This window comes from Amblyomma maculatum, chromosome 6 (assembly GCF_055883805.1).
Source record: "Amblyomma maculatum isolate TAMU_Amacu chromosome 6, ASM5588380v1, whole genome shotgun sequence".
Taxonomy (NCBI): domain Eukaryota; kingdom Metazoa; phylum Arthropoda; class Arachnida; order Ixodida; family Ixodidae; genus Amblyomma; species Amblyomma maculatum.
Genome location: NC_139349.1, coordinates 144,830,533 through 144,847,171, shown reverse-complemented (window position 1 = coordinate 144,847,171; position 16,639 = coordinate 144,830,533). Strand labels below are relative to the sequence as shown.

Here is a 16,639-nt window from a genome sequence, read left to right as displayed (position 1 = left end):
CCTTGCGAACTGAGGCTCACTTTCAGCCTTTTTCACTTTTATTTGACACTGTTTACTATCTTCTGCTGATCGTTCTACTTGATCAACCTGATCAACATAATTCGAATTATTTCATCCTGCTATTACCAGAACCCTTCTGCATTTGTTACTTGAGATGGCAAGTACTCCAGCAGCTAACATCAGACAATTCTGAGCAAATGTGGGGTCACGTAAACAGTAACCACTACACATCTAAGTATCCAAGCAATGTCGATGGTGGAAACGTTTGTTTCACATGTAGAAGAGCCCTCCTAATGCAGTTCATTGCTGCCTGAGACTGAATCACTATCAGTGTCCCCAGCACACCAAAAAACTGCAGAGTGATTGCACTCAACTGCCAAGCCCGTTGGCAACGCTGTTAGGCACTGATGTCGAGAATCAATCGAGAAAATGAACCAAGAAAGTTGGACACTCCTGCCCGGCAGCAACTTTGAGCAGTGAAGCCATCGAATAGCTCAACCAAAACTCAAGTGTTGCACCTCTGTCGAGAACCGATGTCGAGGAGAGAAGCTATGCGATAAGTTAAAACAACAACGCCCAGAACACTTGGAACAGTGTCCCTGTTACATGTATGTTCCGCATAAAACCGTTACAATTTATCTCCAAAGATACAGTCTACTTTTGTCTGGAACACTGCCCTACATGTAAGCGGGACTTTTTTTAGAAAAAGTACCGCTCACTAAGTGAAACTTTATGTGGAGCCAGATCAAGAATATAGGACCATGTTAAGTTCGGGCCCAGTTTAAGGTTCTCTAAAAAGTGTTAACCCTTTCATGGATCACTGCCTTGTCGTGACGGAGGGGCTTGCGAAACTCGATGAAATCGTGAGCTCTGCTGTGTAGGGCCACCCAAGATAGGGTCACGGCAGAGAGTTCTGTCAAAATGTGATTAATAGCAACCCACTCCAAAATTTTCTCCCAAGAAAACCGTATGACCAGTAACAATAGCAATAATGATATGGCGGCGGAAGATGAGCCCCCCGGGTTGGGAGGCGTCCCACATGTTGCTGGGGATGAACAAAGGGCAATTCCTAGTAGCTCCAGGACGAATGAAGCGGCTGGGCTAAAGCCAAAAGGACGCTCAGTTGTGGATGTGTCGGGAAGCGACAGGAAAGACCGATGTTGCAAAGAGATATATCACATAGCAACATGGAATGTAAGATCTATGACGCAAGGTAAACTGGATGTCGTCAAGCGAGAAATGGACAGATTGAACATTGATATCTTGGGTATCAGGGAGCTCAAGTGGACCGGAATGGGAGAATTTAACTCCGGCGACCATTATGTCTGTTATTGTGGGCGCGAATCCAAGAGAAGGAATGTGGTCGCTCTCATAGTAAACAGAAGAATGGGCAAAGCAGTGCTAGGGTACAACACCAAAAACGACCGAATACTTTCACTTCGGATCCAAGGTCACCCTTTAAACATAACAGTTATCTAAGTCTATGAACCGGCCACTACTGCTGAAGAAACTGACGTTGAGAGATTTTATGCGGACCTACAATGCCTTTTAGACCGCACCCCATCATCAGACGTCGTTTTTCTCATAGGCGACTGGAATGCTAAGGTCGGGAGTGAAGAAATATCCGGAATTATAGGCAAGTTTGGTCTTGGTGAGCCAAATGAAGCTGAGCAGAAGCTAGTAGAGTTTTGTAACAAAAAAAAAAAAACAACCTGACCATAGCGAATACTCATTTTCAAAAGCACAAGAGGCGCCTGTACACATGGACTTCACCGGATGGTCTGTACAGGAATCCGATTGATTATATTCTTTGCCGGCAAAGATGGAGGAGTGGTTTTCAAGCAGTAAAAACAAGGCCTGGGGCCGGTTGCGGCACCGATCATCAGCTTCTTGTTGTCAAATTTAAGCTTCGATTGAGGAAAACGCAGAAAACTAGAAGGCCTTCCAGGTATTATCTGGATCAAATTCCATCAGAATATGCTATGGAAGTGAGGAGTCGATTTCAAGAATTAGGTCTAGAAGACAGAGAGCCTGAAGAGATGTGGACTGATGTTCGTGATATAATACAAGAAGTTGCTACTAAGGTAGTTCCAAAGCAAAAGAAATACAAGAAAGCAAACTGGTTATCTGAAGAGGCTTTGAAAATAGCTGAGGAAAGAAGGATGGCAAAAGTTATGGGGTAAAGAGAAAGATACAAGATTCTCAATGCGGATTTTCAGAAAATAGCAAGAAGAAATAAGAATGCCTTCCTGAACATACAGGGTCAATCTGTTGAGGACAACAGCCAATTGAGGAACACAAGAGCTCTGTATAAGACAATCAAAGATATCAAAGGAAGCTTATGTACTAAGATGGGCGTGATAAAGGACCAACGAGGCAGGGATCTCATTGAAGCCTCAGAGATAGAGGTGGCAGGAATAGACAGAAGAACTGTACAAGAAGGACCCGGATGTGCAAACCCAACATAAGGTGGTTGTGATTACTGATCTCGAGCCGGGCATCCTGAAGAGTGAAATTGATTGGGCCTTAGCCAGCCTTGCTGATAACAAAGCTAACTTTACTGATGGCATTCCAGCTCAGTTGCTTCAAAACCTCAACCATGACGACGCTGTTAACGTTATGTATACATTATGTCAGCAAATTTCGACAACCCTGCAGTGGCCACAGGATAGGAGGAGGTCATTTTATATCGCCATCCCAAAGAAAGGCAGTGCCAAAGGTTGTTCCAACTACCACACGATCGCGCTTATTTCGCATACTAGCATGGTGATGTTAAAAATCCTCCAAGGTAGGCTGCAGCAGTATGTGGATCGGGAGCTTCCGGATGTGCAAGCTGGGTTTCGTAAGGGCAGAGGAACGAGAGACCAGATTGCCAACCTTTGCTAGATCATGGAAAAAGCAAGAGGGTTCCAGAAACGCATCTACTTCTGCTTTATTGATTATGCAAAAGCGTTTGACTGCGTAGATCACAGCAGATTGTGGCAAGCGCTCCAAGAGGTGGGAGTTCCAATTCATCTCATCTGTCTCTTCAGGAACCTGTATTAAGGGCAAGAGGCCACAGTCAGAACTAGGCATGGTCTTACTGATTGGTTTCCGATTGAGTAAGGAGTGAGACAAGGCTGCATACTGTCGCCCTGCCTATTTAACCTATATGCTGAGTGCATCATGAGGAAGGTCGGTCTGGGCGAGTCTTCAGCTGGAATGAAGATTGCTTGAAAACGTATCAACAACCTCAGATATGCGGATGATACCACTTTAATGGCAGAACGTGAAGTGGAACTCAAGAGACTTCTGATGCGCGTACACGAAGAGAGTGAGGAGTTTGGGCTTAAACTGAACGTTAAAAAGACAAAGATCGTGGCAACTAGCCCTATCAAGTTCTGGAGCATCAATGGACAAGAAGTGGAAGCTGTGACAGATTTTCTTTTCTTGGGCTCCAAGATTATCTCGGAAGGAGACTGCAGCCATGAAATTAGGTGACGCCTGCTTCTGGGAAAGAGAGCCATGGCTAGCCTTGACCGCCTAGTAAAGAGCGGATACATTACACTGCCAACCAAGATCCATATAACTCGCGCTATGGTCTTTCCAGTTGTGATGTATGAATGCGAGAGTTGGACTGTGAAGAATGCCGACCGTCGAAGAATTGACGCGTTTGAATTGTGGTGCTGGCGGAGACTCTTGAGATTTCCTTGGACAGCCAGAAGATCAAATCAGTCAATATTATCGACCATAAACCCTCACCGCTCATTCGAGGATCAACTTCTAAAGTTAAAGCTCAGCTACTTTGGTCATCTGATGAGAATAGAGGAGTCGCTGGAGAAAGATTTGATGTTGGCAAAGGTTGAGGGTCACCGGAGAAGGGGTAGGCAGCGAACGTGATAGTTAGATGGCATCCTCGAGGCGCTGCAGATTAAGTTATGTGATGTTAGGAAGATAGTGAGAGACCGGAAAGCGTGGTATGATATGGTCCATAGGGTTACGAAGAGTCGGACACGACTGAACGACTGAACTGAACTGAAAAAGTATTACAAAAAGGGAATTACGCCTGCAGCCAAAACATTCCTTTCCCTACTATATGCGGGAGAGAAATGAATACTTTCGTACCTTCGTGAACCCACTCTATCAACGCAAAAAAAAGAGAGATAAAGATATTCAGTATATTTGCTTGGACTGCTGTGACAGGTTTCTTCTTTGGGAGGTCCTCCAAACACTTTAATAAAACATTTTTTATTAACTTTCACGGTATCAGGTATCTTCCTGTTGAAAACGAGGATGATATTCCTTGTGGTGTTGTATTAGCGTTAAGACCGCACATTGTAGGGGAAAATAAAATGGCGATGCGTCACGCATATTTTAACGCACATCCAATAATAGATACTTTGAGGAAGCCATTGTAACGTATTTTGCAATTATCAAATTGTGGATCCAGCCCCAGATTGGCTCCCGCACATTGAAAGAATATTGGTATTGAACATTGTTTTTTATTATGTTACCTTAGTGAATGCAGGTTATATATTTATGTGTACGTATTGTATATTCTGAGGGCAATAATGAAGCCCTATTGCGGAGTCGTAGCGTGTTTGACTGCAAACCAAGGGGCAGGTTATTCGGATCCAGACCAAAATATTCGGAGAACATTCTTTACGTAAAACTAAATTACCCCATGGGGATAAATTGTTATAGAGATGTGCCGGCCATTATTTCTCTTTAAAATGCCTATTTTCAATTGTTCGCTTTTAGATATTGACGCATTAAATAGTTTTTTTGGCACAACGCCGTCGTGTCTTCAGTTGCATGAGACAACTTTCCCACCGAATAGAAACCAAAACGTTATCAGTTTAAAAACTGGCCTCGTCATGCTAAACCAGGCAAAAGTAAGGCTCCCAGCTGCCCTGATCGAGTTGTCCCACCTGAGGCATACTCGCTGCAACTATATATGCAGTTCGGCTCCACTTATCGTCCGTGTCTTGCTTGGCACGAAGGAATCAATGCCTTCTTTGTATGGGTAACAGATACCTTGACCGCGTAAAAGATCAGAATGAAAATAGGAAAGCTCTGCTCACAGTAGGGGAAGAAAAAGCCAGATTTCTGACCGCAAAAGATACTTTCGAGTGACAGTTTATTGCTGCAATCGCGAAAATCCGGCCTAAAGTTCTTGGTGCCTTAAAAAAATGTTGCGAGCTCCTTGATTGTCCAAATGCCCTTCGTTAGGTGCCCAGAGAGGTATCTTGTAAAAAATATTGAATGTCGCATTAAGTACACGGCAGTGCTGAACGAAGCCAAGAATTTGGCTATTGAATACGTAAGCTCTCCATTGCCGGTACGTCGAAATTGAAAGTGTGCCATCGGCATATTTGTATTGGCAACTGCTTTAGTTGAACTGGCAGCACTCTTCGAAGCCAATCTACAGAAGAGACATCTTCTGCTGTAGTAGCCCAAATACTGACCACAGTTTAAATACAGCACGATTTGTTATCTGTGGACATAAGTGTGTATAATTAGCTAAATGGAAAGACTTAGTAGAAACCATAGAGCATCACTATTTGGCTTAGTTTGTGTGTCATCTAGAAATCTGTCTACAAAGTTCAAATCAACAGTATTACAATAATATCTTACCACACTATTTATGCCTGACTATACCTAGTGATAGTAAGAATTCTGGCTTCTTTCTACCTTCTGGTTCTTTAGGGCTGAGAAACTGCAGTTAAAGTCCTTTAAAATGAGATGGTGACACCTTCCATGCATTATACTTACCTGAATTATTTTATACAGATTTCTCAGCCTTACCGTTCCGGGGTTATCAATAGGTCCTTCCTGCAGTAAAACAACGGTTTGTAATTAGTTTCATAGAACTACTGACTCATGCACCACACACCATGCAACTATCATCATCGTATGAACTTTTCTAGGAATTGTGCCACATACCAACGCCTCCGCCAAGGGAACGTCCGGCGCCTGCGTAAAGACGATAGGCATTAGTCACTTTAATATACGAATAGTGGTCATATCAAATCAACTTATATGTTAGTTGGTAAGCAGATTAGTAAGTTAACTTCACCTAGTTTGCATGCTTATTCTGCGTCCTTTTTGAGAGCTTAGCGAATACTGTACTAATGCTTATACCTAATTAGTTTTCTGTGAGACGAGGAATTATTGATGATTAGACGTCGAGATGTTCGTCCAATTTTCGACTAAATAAATCTAGAGCCGAACTTCGGCAGACTGGACACCTAATAAAAACCACGCTGCTTGGCGGGCGCCACTAAAAGAACACAAAACAAGGATCCAGAATTCATGCTTGTAGTAATGAGATAAATGCAATAAGTTTAGAGACCAGGATGATAAAAGCTTTATGTAGTGCTCCTATTAGCACACGTGTGTCACTCACCTACACCTCCACCAAGAGATCGGCCAGCCCCTGCGTACAGATGCCATAGAGTATTAGACACGACAATACAGCACGAACAAGGAGCCATAACATACCCACGCAGACAAATAAGTCAGCTCAATCTATTTGCTTATCTGTCTTGATTTGAACGCATTACCATTGGCGCATCACATTTTATGAACACAGAGCTTTTATATTTAAACGAGCGCTTTCCGCAATAAATTCAGCCAAACTCTCTAACAATTACACCTAAGGCAGACCCAGATACTTTCGATTTTTTTTTTTTTTTGCATGGATTAGGTGACCGGTAAAGCACCATCACAAGAGCGTAGCACACCGGTTTCTGATTGCGTTGCTTTAGTATTGCCAGCTGATCACTAATTTTAACCGCCCATAATGACGAAATATCCCTATTGAAAGGAACATTTTCTCTTCTCAAAAAGCGTGACTTACCTACACCTCCGCCCAGAGATCTTCCGGCACCTGTGTAGATTTTTCAGATGGTATTCACACCAATATACCGAAAGCATACAAGGCACTTGCTAACGCAATGGAAATTCGTGAGTCACTTTATACATTGATAATTGCATATTTTTCGCCTTTACTCTACGTCTCTTTTCTAACCACGCTCTTTATTCGTTCCTTCTTTTTAAATATTTTACTTTTTGGGGCGAAGATTTCTTGGCAAGCATGGGCCATCAAGATCTGCTATAGTTTTCTACCTGACATATATTGAACCGTATAGATACCTGAATATAGGGTTTAGGTTTCGGTTAGCTCCTGTGAGGAAAGCGCTACTTGCAGTATCAGGTATGGGAGTAATAACGAGTGTACATACATTGACTGGAGGGTGTCATTGAAATGCATGGGCTGGTAACGAGCTAATTTTTACAGTTATCGGAGTTTGCCTTGCGCCCTGTTCCAAAGTATAGACAAGGTGCCGGTGAATTAAGTAACTATATATTTCTTTAATTCAGTGAATATTTTGAGTAATAGCATGATAAACCACTGCCTTCTCATTGCAGATAAAGAACACATAGGAAGATATTGCATGGCGTCTATCACCTAAAAAGCCCGTCATGAAATTACAACGAATAAAATTGCCAGGTCAGGCTATCCTATTTTTTGTTCGTCAGATTTGAGTGCCGTAAAGAAGTTGTGCATTCGAATTTGTGAGGGAAATATGACTGTAAAATCCTCACTTACCAACACCTCCGCCGAGAGATCGTCCTGCTCCTGAGTAGAGAGATAAAACAAAAAAATAAGTCATCACAATATACAATTGTAGACACAAATAAAATCAGTGCTGTGATATGCCCGAAGCACAATAAAAATTATTTGTACGACCTCATCTCTTTCTTTGCACTCTGACATTAAATGGCTAACAGTAATAAACGCATTATTTACGCCTCAAGAGTAACAATTAGGTGGGTGTTTACTACAGAATTATGAGCCACCGACGGCTTTCCCTAATTCCAATTTAGACATATCTTAGGTAGAGCGACGAACACTGATTATGAGGGAGTTAACCGGCTAAAAGTGTCAGTAAAACGTAACACACCTGAGCTAGAGTTCATGCTTTTCTTGTAACTGTCTTGTCTTAAATCGGATACCAAAATTAATTATTAGGAGTCGCTCTCATCAGGTTTACTAGAGCAAAAAATATGCGAACACTTAAGCTTGCCTTTGAAAGTATGGCGGATAGCATTATTCACTTTCGACAGCGGCTGCTTTTGAATATCTTCGTTGCCATGCATTTAAATCGTTAACCACAGATTGCTTATATATGCCAATGTCATCTCAGAGACGGCCACCAGAGAGCAGCTGTAGGCCGCCACGTTATGTGAGACAATCCGGTAATATATAAATCCGCACTTTACCCAAGCCTTACGGATAAGGCTGTGTGTCCTACGGGTTGCAGGCATGTCTGATTCTGGAATCTATGGGTCCTAATGTGTTTGATTCTCATATCACCCTCCCACGTCAAAGGCACTGGCAAAGCTGACAGCTCCTACCTACTCGGCTATGGCATGCCACATTTCGGCATTCACTCAGTCCACGGCCATCTTACCCGCCAAATACAACATTTCAGAGGCATACGAAATTTTGGCCACAACTCCAATACCCATGCCAGATTCTTTGGAAACCGGTGGATTTAAGACTGTCGAGTTAATATTTGCTCTCAACAAGCGTTACTTACCTACACCTCCACCCAAAGATCGGCCGGCTCCTGCGTAGAGATTTCATGTGTCAGTATCGTCGATACTCCACGAGAGGATATACATTAGGCAATAGTGGCTCAGCCTTTCCGCAGCGGTGATAATAGCAACTTTTTACTAATCTGCCTGTTGGTACTGTAAATATGTGTAAGTATAGCGCACCATTATTTCATTAACGTCTGGTATGTTGTTCCGGCATATTTTTGTCGGAATGCTCACCGACTCGTTCTCCTAATTTCATCCATGGTACATATGTCATTTGGCGAGAGTAATGTAGCGACGGGGTTCATTTTTGGCCGGCTATTGGCGGACACATTACTCGTATTGAGCTCAAATTCTCTATTGGAAAAAGCAACCTCGATGCCTTCTGGAATTTAAGGGTACCGTAACGATGGCACTATTTGGCCTGGAAGAAGCCTCTTTTCATGACCATTTCTGGGAAGGCGGTGGATTGTTGGCGAAATTCAGAAGCTGATAGTATGCTTCAAATCACTTGTATGGCTCGGTCCGCAAAGCTCGAGACAGCGTACTACGGATTCATTGTTTCCCAAATCGGTTCAACCAAATCAATTTTGAGAAATGAGAGAAGCCCACGTTTTTTTTTTTTTTTTTTTTGTAAAGTTGTTTTTGGGATAGACAGTCTAAAAGGCCTCACTTAACAACACCTCCGCCCAGAAATCGCTCAGTCATGTCTTCGGCTCCTGCGTAGGGCTCACAAACATCATTTGCACAAAGGAACTGAGAGTTCAACATTGCGAAATGTAGATCCATGTACACCCGTTAAGGAGAATAGTTCGTTTATTTAACCGGCTTACGTTCTTTTATTGAGGCTTCTTTCGAAGCATCTCCAGATACTGAAGCAACTGTTTAGGCTTACATGACTGAATGTTAGCGAACGTATGGTTTGGGAATCTGAATCTCAGAAGGTTTTAGCGGATTATGTTTCTAAACCATACGTCCACTCAAATGCAAATTAGCCCCTAAAACTTCCTGTTTATAAGTGAATGACACAATAGCCTGACAGGTTAATCTTTCTATTACCAGCCAGATCTCGAGTAAAGCACCAAAGGAATATTCAGAACACTGTATATTCGAATAAAAATTTCAATTGCGCGGGATAGTTCATTTTTGGTAAGGTCCATACTTGTGCGTTGAAGTCAGAACAGAACGATGAAGCTCATAGGAAAAAACTAATTTGGCTCTACACACGTAGTAAACGTTTCTCGTCGTGTCCAACCTTTTTCGCGCGGATAAGTACCTCATTATCAACAAAATCGTGTATTCTTTTTAGGATATCGACTCCCGTTGTTTTGCTTTTTCATTGTGTTTTCACAGTAATCTTGAGTGTGCTCTCACAAAACGTTCCTTCATTAAAACTTTTAAGGGTATAGTCATTCCTAAAAGGTCTAACTTACCAACTCCTCCACGAAGAGATCGGCCAGCTCCTGCGTAGAGAAAGGAAAATTTTTGTGGCACTAATATAGCAAGAGTAGCCAGATTGTAAAAAACGCAAGACCTCTTCAGTCCCAATATTAATGTAGCTTTAGTTGAAACCTGTGACATCTGGTACAGTTCGAAGCATGTGTGAATTACGCCCAGTTAACTGTACTTGTCAAATTATTTATTTCATCGCACGCTTGAGTCACTAGGATCCATTACATACGAATACGCCAGCTTCGATAGGATTAGAATACTCCATATGCCCACTTTCCCCCATTCAAATCATCATCAGTCAGATATGGATGGGTTCCTGAACCGAGTTAATGCTTCGCGCATTCCTTCATCTTCAATTAACTTTATGGTCAAAATGTTTCAAGATGCATATGTTCAAAATTATTAGCGCGTTCTTTTCGAACAAAGGCTTACTTACCTACGCCTCCGCCCAGAGATCGGCCAGCACCTGCATTGAAATTCAAATACATTAGTCGTGCTCTAAAAGAACAGGGGACCCTGGCATCGACGCTGGAATTCTGGGTAACGACGAATCCACAGTTCTTAGTTTCCTAGTCGCTTTATCAACATCAGATTGAGTGTTCAAAGCAATGTTGACTCCGATATATAAATTGATATCGGAGTAGCCGTTCTAGAAATGTGAACTTACCTACTCCTCCACCCAATGATCGCCCGGCTCCTGCGTAGAGAAAGAATAAGTCGCACTAATATAGCAAAAGTAATAATTTCCAAAAAAATTGAAGCCCACCCTGGGCACAATGTACGATATATTCTCAGTTAAAAAGGTAACATCTCCCATATTATCAAGCAGCCAGAACCGACAGCCTTGTTAACTAAACAATTATGACGGCGTTTGTTTTAGTGCTTGTTTTCAGCACAACTAATTTAGCCCCCAAGAGGCGTTGATAACATGTTGCACAGTTTCGGCATGCTCCTAAACGTTTTCACGTGACTTGGACTCCCTAAAAGTAGCATCGCCTATTTTCTGCCCAATGAGAGCAGTGTTTTTCGGCATTCCCTTAAACATTTTTACGTGATTTGGACTCCTTACAAATAAGCATCGTCTAATTTCTAGCCACTTGACCAGTGTTTTTTTGGCATTCTGCTAAACATTTTTACATGATTTGTACACCCTACAAACCAGCATTGTCTAATTGCAGGCCACTTGACCATTGCTTGTCAGCATTCTGCAAAACATTTTTTACATGATTTGGACTACCTACAAGTCAGCATCGTCTAATTGCTGGCCACTTGACCAGTGCTTTTCAGCATTCTGCAAAACATTTTTTACATGATTTGGACTCCCAAAAATCAGCCTCTTCTAATTCCTGGCCACTTGACCATTGTGTACACTTTTAGTAATTCTTAACTTCAGTAATTTTCATTGGCCAAAAAGACCAACAGGCCCTATAGCAGAGGTCAAGTTTGTAATTGTACAGCTGTTAAAAAAAATAATTGCTTACCTACACCGCCACCCAGAGATCGGCCGGCACCTGCGTTGAGAGTTCATAAATATTTGTCGTGCAATAAATAAAGAGTGAACACAGTCAGATGTAGCTAGAAGGAAACATCTGAATCAGATTATAAATTTGTTTTGAGTTCTGTTTGTCTGGAGTCTTTTTTGGCAGTCCAAAATACTGCTAATTCACGAATCGTTATGCACAGTTTGTGCATATTTGAGAAGAAATTCTCGGAGAAATATTGGCGAAATTCTTGAATTACGCTTAAGGCTGACATTCCGCGAAATATACCTGCGGTTATGCACGTTAGGCTCTCTAATATGAACCACGCGCGAGGACACCGGCTCCATACGCCATGCTTATCTCATTGCTATAACATCAAAGGTGTGGCAGTGCTAATGATCGAAATGTTTTTTCCGTCAAACTGAGAAGGGAATTGTCGCTCTAAGCAAACGACACTTACCTACGCCCCCTCCAAGAGATCTTTCAGCCATGTCTCCGGCTCCTGCGTAGAGATGACACAGAAATGTCTGAGGCCAGTATGTGGAGAGTTGAAGCATTTTAGAACAGAAATTAACACGCCTAGATCAGAAACAACAGCTTATGTGAAACATTTTCTGTTTATAATTAACACCTTTGAAGCATTCTACAGACAGGGCACCAATTGATCATGTATTCGCCATTATTTGAGCTACCCTTTTCTGCAGAAGCATCAGCTGTCAAGATCTACTAATTACAGCTCTGGCACATCTTCGGAAGAGCGTGATATCTTTCTTATTATCGTTACGGACGCAATAAGGCGCCCAAAATAAAGCAGAGCACATGGGTATAACAAGTTCTCCTCTCCACAATGTCTTTCCGAAATGTTTCCAGTTTCGAAAATAATGAGCGCCCTATTCAGCCAACTTGACAGTCGCATATACGTTATGACTTTTACGTACCCACACCTCCACCAAGGGATCGCCCGGCTCCTGCATGAAGATATCATACACATCAGTCACGCTAATACATAAAGAGTGGAGATACCAGAACAAAGTTAATATCCTTGTTTCTCTTAGTTTGTGCATTTCTCGCAAATATTCAATAAGTACTTGTGAAAGACTGTTATACCTATTTTAATTGATATTTATAGCTGCAAGTTCAGAATGTAGGTGGAGATGAGCCACAAGATGTCCAAATTACATATCCAGAAGCCTCACTACACAGATTGCGCTCGTTTGCGAACACATTGAGAGAACCAGGAACATCGCATCCGAAGTTTATTCTTTTAGTACTGCCATGTATAAAAGAATGTTGAACCTCGAGGACGGCAAAGTCTGCATTTAGACAATTGGATAAGGAAATAGTCGGTCTAAAACAACTGCTCCTTACCCACGCCACCGCCAAGAGATCGGCCGGCACCTGCAAAGAGATATGTTTCCGATCAGACACATTATTTAGCGGTATTTGTTTTATAATTTTACTTGCTTGTCATGAACCCTTGTGTAAAGAATATGTTGAAAATGTACAAATCGTTTCTGCTATCAATGTCTTGTTTTATTCGGTGTTTTATTTATAATAAGGAGCAACCAATACCTTACAATTACAGTCAAGACCGATTGGCACCTTCAAAAATAATTGTGCGGATTTAACCGAACGGCAAACTACCATTAGCAAACGTTTAGTATCAGGTGACGAGTTCGGCCTTTTCTTATTGCTTGCTGCTAAATTATTTTAGGGCCCAAAATTGTGAAATTATATTGATTTTAAAAGGGCATTCATGCATCGAAAAGCATTACTTACCTACTCCTCCGCCCAGGGATCTTCCAGCGCTTGCGTAGATGCATCAGACATTAGCGACGCCAACTTATATGCGCGGAATGTACCAAATGGAAATTAATTAGGTTCTTCCGGGTTGTGTGATTGTCGTTCGTGCTTCTTGAAAACAATGTACAAAATATTCACCAATATTGAAGATTTTTACATTTTGTACATATATATCTTTGGCAATATGAAACACTATCGTGTGCTACTTTCATCTGTGGCGCATTCCTGACAGTCGAGAACGTTAACTATCTGGGTTTGGTGATAGTGTTAGCTACGATTAGGATTGCTCGACCTAAAGAACACCGACGTTCTGTTTTAGTTTGACCTGAATAATGAAGTGATGAAAATATTAGACACCAACTATCTGGGTTTAGTGATAGTGTTAACTACGATTAGGATTCCTCGACCTAAAGAACACCGACGTTCTGTTTTAGTTTGACCTGAATAAAAAAGTGATGAAAATATTAGACATACTCCTGATTGAATTCTTAAACAAATATTTATTTTATGCCTACCTCTTCTCCCCGCCTCCCCATCCCGAGGTTCCTCAGCCATGCCCCTGGTTCTTGCGTAGAGATTTGAGAGAAATTAGGCAGTACAAGGTCATACTGATAACGGAATGTTAAAGAACTGGGCGAGGCCTGTAAAATTTGCGCCCTATATTGAAATACAGTCAATGGTCGGACAAATAATTAAACTGAATGTTTCATTCACGGACAATTCCAGAGGAGGTATGATGCACCACAGCCTCCTCATATCATGTGGCGATCACCTTTTGCGGACAAATGATTTATACACGGCCTACGGATATAGAAAACATCTTCAGCAAATTGTAACACAATCAATAGCTACCATGAGCTCTCCTTCAGCTGTAAACTTTACTATGATTCCTTTGATCAGGGAATAATCACTGGAAAAGCTTCACTTGCCTGCGCTCCCAGTAAGAAATCTCGAAATCACTAAAGGGTAATGTTCCTTTAATCACGTTCTCTTAGATACCTGTTATGAGATAACTTACCAACACCTCCGCCCAGAGATCGCTCAGCCATGTCTCCGGCTCCTGTGTAAAAATGGGAAGCATTAGCCCCTTATTACACAAAGCATAGAACATCACAGAATAACGGTCCGTGGACATGTCAAAGGGAGAATAATTCTTAATTTTCAGATCTTAGGATGCTTCTATTCGCCTCGATTCAAAGAATCTGAGAAGAGTGCATTCAAGCAGTCAGAGATTTTTGAAGTAAAAGCTTCACTGCGCCATGTACAGCCAAGTTCGCCGTGCTTGGCATAAGCCGCTACTGCGCATGCGCCGTAACCATGGCAACTAGTTGCGCCATTCCACAGGTGTTCCGCGCCTGCGCTGACTACAGAGAGTAGGAGGAAGGTAGCAGCATCCCAGCAGATGCGCGCGGCGGTGCGGAGTGCTGACCGAGTGGAGCTAGAAAATGTCCACCGGTATCGCATGCGCAGGACATGAAAGGGAATTATGCCTAAAACGGAGTAATTTCAACCAATTAGGGATCTTAAATTGTTGTCCGCTGACATCGCGCAGCATACAGACGCCTTTCGTTTTCGCCTCCATCGAAAAGCAGCTGCCGGCGGTCGGCTTTGCAGCCGGGTACCCTGGTTACGCCGCCGCATTCGCTCCACATTCTGTTCAGCAGCGTTGAATGTTGCAATTTTTTTTTAGTGTGGTAAACATTATAGCTATCACGAATGCGAAAATGATGCAGCGAGTAAAACTCTTTACTGATTGCGTTCTGTAGGCAATCTAAAGCATATAATTAACAAAACAACTTCTCCGCGATGCCAAAGAGGCGATATTCTCTTCTTTAGTGGACGTATATTTACGGACTTCGTTTAGGACCTGCAGAGTGCAGTTAAAGAACATCCTCAGCAGAACGTCGAATCTTATTGGTACATATTAGACAACGAGCAAAATAATATTAAGAAAACTCGGCACACTGGCACTCGGGCGCCGGACAGTGAACCTCGAGCTCTTGTGTTTCGCATCGCTTGCTGGTCAATAATATTCAGAGTGTAAGCTGATGATGAGTCAATTTAACCTAAGTCATAAGGTAATAGGCGTTCAGCACAAAGGGCACTTGCCTACGCCTCCGCCCAGCGATCGACCTGCACCTGCGTGTTGAAAGGAAATGATCGATGGTTCTGAAATATCTATAGTGGACACAATGCATAGCTGCGCAATGACCTTCCTGAGTGTCGTAATCAGGTATTTGTGAATTTGGAGAGTTATTGTTACTTTATATTTCAAAGCAAAGACCTCTACAAATAATCCTTCAGTCCATATTTCAGCACTAATTTATTTGAGCCCGCGTTTAGTGGTCCTGGCGAGCAGAATCGCCCAATATAGCTGATTCTGTCTATCTTCGACAAGGTGACTAATATTCATATTACACGTCGGTCATTCCGACTATCATAACCAGTAAAAAGCCATTCAATGCATCGTGTACTTTTGTCCTGAATAATTTTATTTACCAAAACAACTCAGTTTCGTGCAATAAAATTCATAAGCACATGATACGAAAACTCTGAACTGTGACGGTGCGGACGAAGTTCTGTGTGTCGGCGCGTGCTTTCTGGCCGAGTCGATCGCGTAGTCATGTTCCCTGTTTTGTGTGTTTTGTAGTGATTTTACGTAGTGGAATGCCTTGTGCCCCATAACATCTTGGTGGAGGCCCAGACTTTCTCATCATCGTCGTTGTGAAAGTGTTGCTGACGGAACAAACGCGTATTGCATCACAGAGCTTCGCTATGGTCGTTACAAGAAGACGAGCACAATACCTCAACCCGACGAGTGTTGAGAAATAGATAGCCGTGTATTAACACATCAGAATCTGTAGCAATTGGAGCTGACTGCAGTGCTGGCGAACGTCATTTCTGTTTAACAGGGATGACGAAGGAAAGACATGGTACGCATGAGACAGACTTAATATGTTGGGGCCTATAAACAATATTCTTCTTTCTCTGTTCAGAGAACCAGATGATTTGAAACTCGCGACGCAAAAAAAAAATTCACTTGCGTGCTTTGTTTCGAGTAGAATGCTAAGTGGCATAGGCACAGAATGCATCAGTGCTTTAATACTAAGTCGATACCATCATGTCCTCATTGGCAAATGTGGCCCCATATTCAAATGGGATTGCAGATAACGCGATCCACTAGTTCCTCTGCAATTGCCACGATACTGTGACCGCCATCAACTTTGAGGAAGTTGACAACCGTTGAGCTTTCCAGCAGTTTTCTTGGCTTCCACATATGGCGGCGACATCTTTATGTGAGGAGTGGAATCTAC

The 16,639-nt window shown here is 42.3% G+C and overlaps 1 protein-coding gene across 1 annotated transcript; it reads right to left on the bottom strand.

Annotated features, from left to right (window-relative positions):
* Positions 1 to 5,134: 5,134 nt before the first annotated feature.
* Positions 5,135 to 14,374, bottom strand: LOC146186960 (uncharacterized). Its single transcript, XM_084608151.1, has 15 exons — positions 14,344 to 14,374; positions 12,891 to 12,920; positions 12,461 to 12,490; positions 11,983 to 12,024; positions 11,523 to 11,552; positions 10,709 to 10,738; positions 10,478 to 10,507; positions 10,023 to 10,052; positions 8,589 to 8,618; positions 7,595 to 7,624; positions 6,842 to 6,871; positions 6,389 to 6,418; positions 5,926 to 5,955; positions 5,788 to 5,814; positions 5,135 to 5,228 (listed from the first exon to the last, which is right to left on the bottom strand). The coding sequence occupies exons 1-14, from the start codon at positions 14,372 to 14,374 to the stop codon at positions 5,801 to 5,803; spliced, it is 417 nt and encodes a 138-aa protein (XP_084464277.1). The 3' UTR covers positions 5,135 to 5,228; positions 5,788 to 5,800.
* Between the last annotated feature and the right edge of the window lie 2,265 nt (positions 14,375 to 16,639).

Bases quoted from the DNA above. Each gene is read 5' to 3' on its own strand.
- LOC146186960 (XM_084608151.1), bottom strand. From the start codon at position 14,374: ATGGCTGAGCGATCTCTGGGCGGAGGTGTTG. The intron at 12,025-12,460 runs GTACGTAAAAGT...ATCTCTACGCAG, and splicing joins ATCCCTTGGTGGAGGTGTGG to GAGCCGGAGACATGGCTGAA. The intron at 11,553-11,982 runs GTAAGTGTCGTT...CTCTCAACGCAG, and splicing joins ATCTCTTGGAGGGGGCGTAG to GTGCCGGCCGATCTCTGGGT.